The sequence below is a fragment of the Gastrolobium bilobum genome, unplaced genomic scaffold (assembly GCF_033153095.1).
Source record: "Gastrolobium bilobum isolate Gb01-03AN ecotype WA unplaced genomic scaffold, APGP_CSIRO_Gbil_v1 utg5395, whole genome shotgun sequence".
Taxonomy (NCBI): Eukaryota; Viridiplantae; Streptophyta; class Magnoliopsida; order Fabales; family Fabaceae; genus Gastrolobium; species Gastrolobium bilobum.
The window spans coordinates 30,253-40,810 of record NW_026895884.1 but is presented as its reverse complement, the minus strand read 5'-3'; the positions used below and the strand labels follow the sequence as shown (position 1 = coordinate 40,810).

The 10,558-nt window shown below is 33.2% G+C and overlaps 1 protein-coding gene across 1 annotated transcript; it reads left to right on the top strand.

Moving 5' to 3' along the window:
• The first annotated feature begins 3,663 nt into the window (after positions 1 to 3,663).
• LOC133296599 (cytochrome P450 84A1-like) lies at positions 3,664 to 7,378 on the top strand. The gene is made up of 2 exons (XM_061495621.1): positions 3,664 to 4,611; positions 6,520 to 7,378. Exons 1-2 carry the CDS (start codon positions 3,664 to 3,666, stop codon positions 7,138 to 7,140), a joined length of 1,569 nt encoding a protein of 522 aa, XP_061351605.1. The 3' UTR covers positions 7,141 to 7,378.
• The last annotated feature ends 3,180 nt before the right edge of the window (positions 7,379 to 10,558 follow it).

Below are 10,558 nucleotides of genomic sequence, written 5' to 3'. Positions count from 1 at the left end.
TTAGCATGGCTAAAATAATAGAGTAAATGGCTAAGCTTAAACGAGAAAGTCTATGTCATAATGCTACCAATGGCAAGTAATGAGGACATGGATACCCTGTCAGCCCAAGCTAGAGGTAAACATCCAATCCGGGATCCTAAGGCCAACCCCGTGGTTGCAAATATGCCATAATATACACCTCGGCATCCTGAACATCTGGACTATCGAGCTGAGGGGCAATTGTTATGAACGTACATGAAAGACCTATATTCTAGAAGGCCTAAAAAAAGGCAATGGAAAAAGGAAATTAAGGCAAATAAAGGAAAACATCAATCAAGGATGCTAAATGTTAATCCTAAGGTGAAGCCACGAGCTTGGACATGGGGCCCCAGAAGAACTCCCAAAGGTCCATAATTTTACTAGCCACAAGTAAACTCTATAAATAAGAGATAAAGCCTACAGGTACAGACACCTTTTCTCTCTCTACTGTTATGCTGTTACTGTGCACATACACCACTCCTTTGACTAACACTATTATTCCTAGTGCATAGTGATCTGCTACACTCAGAGACATCTAACTCATAAATACTTGAGAGAATATCCAGATCCAACGTAATTATACTAATCTTAGACTAGACATCTATATCTTCAAGACAAAATAAAAAAAAATGCCAGAAACCATAATTATTCTGACTCGAAAAAAAAAGTCAATCAAATACAAATTTGTACGACACATCTGAGCTAGCATAGAGTATTGTACATACCTTAAGAAAGACAACTCATTGTATATATATACCTACATCAAATCAAATAACATTTTCTTTTTATTTATATATATTTTTGTTATATACCAGTGAGGTTATACTTCAAATTTGTCTTAACTTCTTAATTATAATTATTTTTGTTATTGTTAAATTGAAAATAGATTAACAATTTTCATTTGATATCATTTTATAATTATTGATTTGATTTTATTTCACCATAACATTTATATATATCTATATATCTGAGAGAAAATTTAGTACTCTCGACCCACATACACTGCCAAAGAGAAGGGGAGGAGAGAGAAGAGAGAGAAAGAATAGAGTGGTGAGTGTAAATAGACTAGGCTAAGCTAGACTTTGGCTTAAATAGGTTAGGCCTGTGTAAAAAAATATTGGGTATGGCATGGCCTATTAGCCTGCGTAGGCCCTAAATTACAAGTCTGGCCTGACCAATATTTAAAAAATAAAAGCCTTGGCCTAGGCCTATTAGCCTGTTTAAGCCTATTAAATATTCAGTGATTAAAAGAATAACTAAAATAATATTATTTTATTATTCAAAATTATTAAAATAATAATTTTATTCATTATATTTTAAATAAATAATATGATATAGGCCGGCATATAGGCTTATAGGTCCGACATGTACAAAAAAATCTATGGTCTGTTTTCTAAATAGATTTTTTTTAAAAACCTAGACCTGTTCTATTTTACTATTTGTAATAGAGCAAGTTTGATCTAATATAGGCTAGGCTGTAGGCCCCTGCAGGCCAGCCTAGTCCATTTACACCTTTAGTAAGAGCACTCAATATTTTTTCCTATATATCTATAGTCTATGAAGCACCGACACTTCAAAAACCCTGACGTGTCGTGTCCGACACTCTCCGATACTTCGACACTCTCCGACACTCTATCACGCATTGTAGAGACTCAAAAAGGTTCAAAGATTGCGTTGCGTTGTATTTTTAGTTCAAACTATTAGATTCGTTGGATTACGATTACCATTTTATTGAGTTTAATATAAATATTTGGGATATCTTATGTTTCTTTGTAAAATTGATAGGTGTTAAAAGTTTAACTTCATTCTTTTATTAAATAAATGAGTATTAAATATAATATACATTACATAAATTAAAAATAATATTTAATATCAAAATGTGTCTTAATGTGTCGAAATCTAATATTTTTTAAAATTAACGTGTCGGAGTATTGTGTCGTATCATGTCTCGTATCCCGTGTCAGTATCGGTAATACATACTCTATAACTGACCGGCAAAAAGAGATTACGGAAAAAGGGAAATGTCAAACTAAAACTACCTTTCAAAATCCCTCTGCGAATTTCAATTCACAAGCTTCTGACTTTTCGTTGATGTAGAGTTTGGTTGAACACACCAGCTTAAAATTGTCAGTTTTATGCCCTATATTTCTACACGAACTTTTCAGCCCCTTCGAGAATGTCGGTATTTAATCTATCATGTGTCTATCTTCGGGTCTTTTTTATTGGATAAAATATTATACTTATTTTTTTTCATATCTAACTATCTACTTATTTTTAATATCGTTAAATCAGTATTTTTTTTAATACTACATGTTTTTCAATCGTTAATAGAGGATTTGGTAAATTGTACTTGTTAAAAGAAATTAATTAAAAGATCTGGTCTTGATACAACTAAAACATCAGACACTTATGTTTAGAGGTGACGGCGGAAATGAAGAAGTCATATATGGTCCTTTTTTTCTAATTTTTTTCCCCCCAATACTCATTCTCTGATGGGAACTGTTACAATATTTCTTTAGTTGGGATTTTTCTAATGTAGACCCGGTGCACCTTTTCTTAAAAAAGAAAAAATTTCTTTCATTTTAATCTTTTCTTTCTTCTTAAATTTCTGCTCAGTCCTTTTTTTTACTATTTTAAGACAGGGACTTTGAAGTCCCCCTCTATATTAAATAAGCTCCTTTAGTTGACGTACTTTCCTCATCATGTTTTATAAATTTACTCTGACTCCTTTCACGTATGTCCACGTATGATTTTGTAATGAGTACGTATTTCAATTTCAAATTAATATTTCACTTTGCTTCGGAGAGGACCATTTGCTTAGAGACACATAACTAGTTTGATGACTTTAAAGCAGAGAAAAAATTAACACCATTTCTATAATTAAAAAATAATTATTTTTTGGTGAAAAACAGTTTTTATTTATTTTTCTTCTTTAACAAAATATTTTCAGCACTCTTGTAATATTGCATACTCCGTACATTACTTATTAAAAAAAAATTATCCATAATATACAAGAGGCTTTTTGAACCATGTAAAGTAAAATTATTTTATTTCTTTTTGTCAGACAATTTATTAATTTAATGTGAAAAGACGCACATCCTAATATGTGTTTAACTAACACACTATTTCATATGTGACTTATGCAAAAGTGAGCATATATTTGTTATGTGTCGCGTTATGCAAACAGCATATATCACTTTTCTGAACGTTCAAGTCGCACTCTTCTCTTTTTGCATGTCTGATACGTGGCGGGAAGGCGCATTAACTTTTGCATAAATTGCATATAAGGTGGTGATATATGACTTAAATATGTATCATCAGAATGCACATATTTTTGCATTAGATTAATATATCATTTGCCAAATAAATTAAATTGGTGAACAAACACACAATTCTAACTTGTATATATAAAAAAAAGTCTATACAAGATCACTGAAAATATGCTCGATTAACAGGGTCCACTTGTTTTATATACAGCTTAGTTTTCTCACACATATTACATACAAGATAACCAAGGTCTACACTCCACAACAAGAAACAATTGTCTTTATATAAGGCCCCATAATATCTCTCTCAAACACACTAAACTACATATTCATTTCCTTCATAGTGAAGAACGAAAAAAAAAAAAAAAACCCCCACAACATGGATTTGCTTCTACAAGCAAAAACCACACTAGAACCATTCCGCATGACACTCTTGTTCATTATCCCAACGATGTTGCTTCTGGGTATATTATCACGAATTCGCCGAAGAGCACCATATCCACCAGGACCAAAAGGCTTACCCATCATAGGCAACATGAACATGATGGACAAGTTAACACATAGGGGTTTAGCAAACCTAGCAAACCAATACGGCGGCGTTTTCCACCTCCGCATGGGGTTCCTTCACATGGTGGCAATTTCAAACGCAGAAGCAGCACGACAAGTGCTTCAAGTTCAAGACAACATCTTCTCCAATCGCCCTGCAACCATAGCCATAACCTACCTCACTTACGACCGTGCTGACATGGCATTTGCACACTACGGTCCCTTCTGGCGCCAGATGCGTAAGCTTTGTGTCATGAAACTCTTCAGCCGCAAGCGTGCTGAGTCATGGCAATCCGTTAGAGATGAAGTCGACGGCGTCGTTAACGTCGTTATGAACAACCTCGGCAAGCCCGTTAACATAGGGGAACTTGTGTTTAATCTCACGAAGAACATCATTTATCGTTCTGCTTTCGGGTGTAGCTCGCAGGAAGGACAAGACGAGTTCATTGCGATATTACAGGAGTTTTCTAAGTTGTTTGGTGCTTTTAATGTTGGTGATTTTGTTCCGTTTCTTGGGTGGATTGATCCACAAGGTCTCCATGCTCGGCTTGTTAAGGCTCGTGGTGCTTTGGATAGTTTTATAGATAAGATTATCGATGAACATATGGTGAAAAAGAAGAATATGAGTGATTGTGGTGGTGATGGTGATGGTGATGAAGAAACTGACATGGTTGATGAGTTGTTAGCTTTTTACAGCGATGAGGCTAAAGTGAATAATGAATCTGATGATTTGCAGAACTCCATCAAACTCACCAAGGATAACATCAAAGCCATCATCATGGTATGCATATATATCTGAGTTATTTCACTTTCAAGTTATCAACTTTCTTGTCTTGTGATCTTACAATATTATAAGTTGCTGCCTATTAAAGAAATTATATATACTTCTCTTAGTTGGTAGTCATAGTTCGAAAATATGATTCATGACAAGTATGAGATGGGAGGGATTTAATCATTTAGATTGATGAGAAACACTACCATAATTTCAACTATATTATATGCATATTGTAATTCCGCTCACATATTTTTCTAAACTCTTATGTCATGTTGTTTTCTTCTATTCAATTCAAATAAAATAATCTATAGTATAATTTTGTGTAAATGGTATTACTATAGGGTAAGAAAGTTACGTCGACAAATCAATTTTCAAAACTTATGTTTGACTTAAACAAGATAATATATGTATTAATGACTTATTTAATTTAAAGGTAGAGAGATTCTTATAAGGCGTTCTGATATATGTATTAATGACATATATTATTTTGTTTAAGTCAAACATAACTTTTGAAGATTGATTTGTCGACGTAACTTTCTTACCGTAGTAATACCATTTACACAAAATTATATATATATATATATATATATATATATATATATATATATATATATATATAGGATCCTTTGATACCAGTGTCAAATTTGAAATTTGACATCTCATGTGAGAGCCATTAGATCAAAGAAGATCAATGATATCACATGCTTACAAATCAGAGTCGTTGATCTTTTTTGATCTAATGACTCTCAGATGAGGTGTCAAATTTTAAATTTGACACTGGTGTCAAAGAATTCTACTTCATACATATATATATATATATATATATATATATATATAGTATAAGATGAAAAAATCTTACTATGTCTTATCTGTTGATTTCTGTTCATATAACACTGTAGTTTATTGTGTTACATCTATTAAATAATAACCAATTTCAAATAAATTACAATTGTCGAATAGACAGAAATCAACATATGAGATAAAGAAAAAGGCTTTTTAATCTTAATCGAAAGTAAAAATCCCCTCTCTCCCCTCTCTCTGTCTCTATATTTATAAAATCACTTCTCAAGTTGCTGCAAAGAAATTTTTTTTGCAGCAATCAATTACAATTATGTACTATGAGTAGTACATAATCATAATTTTCAGAGCTATTTGTTTTCTCTCCTCAGAACGCTGTCGACTGACGTGACGGAGAGAAAAAAACTATTTTAATATTACAACTATGAATTATCCCTAATACATAGTTGTAATTGGTTGCATAAGAGTAAAAGTTTTGTAGCAACATGAGAAGTTAGGGACCATATATATTAATGTATCAAATCATTATTATTATTTCCAATAATATTTTAGTGTTATAGCCAAATACATGAAGACATATGTGAGTCGAAACATATAGGACTAAATTATTAGATATGCATACATATATTCCACCTTCGGAATAAATCTTTGGTACTACCGCTGTACCAAAGATTCAGTGCATCCCACCAACAAAAATATTACATGTTAGTTAATTTTATTTTATTTTGTCAAATTTTCTCTCTCTCTTCTGATGTGTATTACTCTCGTTGATGAGATGCATTGAATCTTAGTAGTAGTATTAAAGATTTATTCCCACCTTCGGTCTTTAATTAACATTCATAATTAGTAACAAGATCGTGTAGGACAATATCTGTGTTTGTTTTAATGATAAGAACAAATGGTGTCAACTATGAAGCCGGAAAGATAAGAAGTTCCCATTGTGTTACTTAAGAGGGTTGGTATATGTAGGTGTCAATTCTCTTTCAGTCCATGTCCATGTCTATGAGTATTACTATATTTCAATTTCAAAAAAAGGAAAAAGAAATTGTGTAATGTAAATTTGAATCAATGACATTAATAATAAGAGTGATGACTGATGACGACGCAACACCACAGGACGTGATGTTCGGAGGGACAGAGACAGTGGCGTCGGCGATAGAGTGGGCCATGGCGGAGCTCATGCGAAACCCAGAAGACCTAAAGCGCGTGCAACAAGAACTCGCCGACGTGGTGGGCCTGGACCGGCGCGTGGAGGAGCGAGACTTCGACAAACTCACCTACCTGAAATGCGTCATCAAGGAGACGCTGCGCCTGCACCCGCCGATCCCGCTTCTCCTCCACGAGACGGCGGAGGACGCGGCGGTGGCCGGCTACTTCGTCCCGAAGGGTTCGCGCGTGATGATAAACGCGTGGGCAATCGGGAGGGACAAGGACTCGTGGGAGGATCCGGAAGCGTTCAAGCCGTCGCGGTTCCTGAACCCGGGCGTGCCCGATTTCAAAGGGAACAATTTTGAGTTTGTTCCATTCGGGTCGGGTCGGAGGTCCTGCCCCGGGATGCAGCTGGGTCTGTACGCGCTGGAGCTGGCGGTGGCTCACATGGTTCATTGCTTCACGTGGGAGTTACCGGATGGCATGAAGCCCAGCGAGTTAGATATGAGTGACGTGTTCGGACTCACCGCTCCCAGGGCGAGTCGACTCGTTGCCGTTCCCTCTAAGCGTGTCGCGTGCCCTCTATAAAAGAACTTTGGGACTTTTACACTTTGTCTTTTTAATGTTTTTATACTTCAAATATACATAAATGTTTGGGGGAGAATCGCAATAATTGGAGAGACGGAAAGTGGGAAAATTAGGTTATCTTTTTCTTTGGATAAACTCTTTTTTATTTGATCTAATTGCGAAAGCATTTATGTCGTTGTTCTTCTATGTATTTTGGATTAAGCTCACACTGGTTTTGATTTATACAAACTTGAACTGCAATAAAATAATTGACGTGGGGAATTGTTGTGTGATGTGATTGTTTGGTTTTATTTTTATGTTTCTAGCTAGACTTATTGTTTATAAGAAATTGTAAGGATTTGACTTCAAGTCTCATAATTAACAAACAATAATATTTTTGAAGTTATTGCAGATAACTTATCTGTATTTACTCTCAAAATAATATCGTTTTGGAATTGAAAAATTAAATTATTATATTTATAAAGACTATAATAATCCTGAAATAAATTAAAATTATAAAAATACCATAATTTCTACTTGAAAACGACGTCGTATTAGACTTAGTGCAGATACCTTAACTAAAAAAACAAACTCATTAATAAAAGCAAAAAATACAATATTGTAGGACAGTCTAAAATCAACGTGGAATCATCATCCTGGTTGAATAACATTGCTGAGACATAATGACGTGCATTACTTGTGTCCAGAGCTAAGATTGATTTTCCTTGTCGAGTTTTGAGGCTGGTTTCTTCTAATTAACAGACCCTATCGTGGTTTTCTTTTAAATAATAATAATAATAAGAGAATATTATATTTATAAAATTTTGTTCTTGCAAACTTACAAATTATATTAAGTATGACTAGTCAGACTTCAACTAAAAGTGTATAACCGGTCAGACATAGTATAGTTTATAAGAGTTTGTAAAACAAAATTTGTAAATATAACATTTCTCATAATAATAATAATAATAATAATAATAATAATTCACATTACCAATTCAACCTACAAGGGTAATCTAGGATAAACCATTTCATCTAACAACTTGGGTAAGTGGAGGACTGATGGGCTTTTTCAAAAAAAAAAAAAAATTATTACAAAAAGTTTAGGTGGGGTAGGCTCCAGTATCCCACCAGGGTCAGGGAAGACCCCCAACCTCTTTGAGGATTTTTGGGTTTCAATTTTTTATTTTATATTATATCTCTTTAATTCACCCTTTATGTCTTGAGCGTAAATATTGCACAGACCTAATTTTTTTATTTTAACTAATTATAATGATTTAATTTCACTAGAAAGTGAAAATGTTGATGATAGAACTCGTGATCACTTAATTACGGAAACTTTTTTTTTTATACATTAACTACGAAAATTTTAATATTATGTAAAACAATCAATTCATCTAAAAACTTAAGTTGATAAATGATATTCCTTCAATGAAATTTTATATTATATCTATCTAGCACAATAAGGTCTAGGGCCTTTTGTTTAAAAAGTAAATATAAATTTGTTTAAGCTAAAAAAAAATTATTTTCATTCTCACACAACATAATTGAAAAGAAAGATTACCCTCTCTTACTTAATTAATCAAATAATCTTTCTTTTTTTGGTGCAGCTACAAATACAAATGAAAGTTTGTAAGCACAATCTTGAACTTCTTTGTGAAAGTTTATTAGTGATAACGGGATCTGGCTCTTGATTTCAATATAATACACCTTAATATTTCCTGCTGAATGCTGATGTTATTTTGTATACTGCATGATCTTTCTGAGAATAAAACCATTGGCTAATAAAAAGTCATATCCTTATGATGATTACGTAAAATTTTACTTCTAAATTGTGAGTATCTTCATGAAGAAGTTGGAGTTGGATATATACACGAATGTGCTTAAGCATAAAAGTTTACAATTATTCGAGGGTTTAGGTGAGATTTTGAGAGGGACGCGATGCTTGTTTCTCGTCGAATTCAAATTAATATTCCACCTGCGATGGAAAGTAACCCTTTTGTGGGCCCCGTTTTTGTATCAATGTATGGTAGTCAGCACAGGTACTCGGGTCACATTTTCAAACTTTCATAGCTTATTTTGAATGTTCATCAGTTACCTTAAACTAACGCAAACACATATAGATAGAGGGGCGATTCTTCATTCTTCCCCACAATTTTATCAAAAACTTTATCTTCTACTATATTCAAACTTAAAATATATATATATATATATATATATATATATATATATATATATATATATATATATTGTAGTATAAATTTATCCCCCTTCATTCTTATTATTTTTCATATATAATTTTTTTTTGTGGAGAGTTCTTAAAAAATCTAACTACGTATCGACAAACTACTTATCCTGTAAGTTATTGTGAATTTTACTTAACCCCATCCCCTTCACAAAATTTTCTGACTCTATCATTACATACATACGAATTTTACTTCCATATTTATAAGGATTAATGCCGGGTGAGTTAGCTCAAACTATTGGACATTCGTAATTTGTAATGTATATAGATAACGTGCCTTATACTTCTCTGTATAAATAAATTTTGTTTAATTTCCAAAAGAAAAAATGTTTTGTGAAATTAACCGTACTATACCTTAATTTATTAACATGCGTTGTAATGTTCTTTCTTTCGGCCGCCATTTACTTGTATTGACAAGTTGAATCACACACGCCATGCATATTAGTTCATTGGGGGAGGTAAGTAGGGATGTACATTGGTCGAATCGAATCGGATTTTTTGAAAAATCGAACCGAATTGGTTTAAATGGTTCGGTTCGAAAGTGGTTCGATTCGATTCAAAACTTGTTCGGTTCGGAAGTGGTTCGGTTCGGTTCGGAACCGGTTCGGGTCGACCCTCTTTTGAAAAGAAAAAAAATTAAAATTTAAAAAATAAAGTTATAAAAATCAATTTGGTTCGGTTCAAAATGGTTCGGTTCTTAAACTGGTTCCAAAACCGGTTCGGTTCATGAATTGATTTTTAAAAAATCGGTTATTTTAAGAGTGGTTCGGTTCGGTTCATGGTTTCGTTCAGTTTTTTTAGTTATTTTGCACACCCCTAGAGGTAAGGCAAGTAACTGTGTGGATTTACAACTTAAAATAGGGTTATTGTTAGGGTTTACCCGTAAGAGAAAAGAATAGATAACGAAAAATGGGTATTCAGATTTTTTCAGATGAATATCTCAATGGTTTACAAAGTTTTTTTTTATATCATAAGTATGAACTAGCTTCTAACACTGACAATGAATTACTCACTTCCTAATTATACAACACTCCTAATTATACAACACTTTACTATACATTTTACACCTCAACTAATTGTTCCATTAAACTACCCACGTGCCACTCACGCTACATGATATCCATCTAACAAAGTAGAACTTCTTTTTACAAATTTTGTTTTTTTTTTCTGTAAGTGACAGCTCCTCAATGGAAG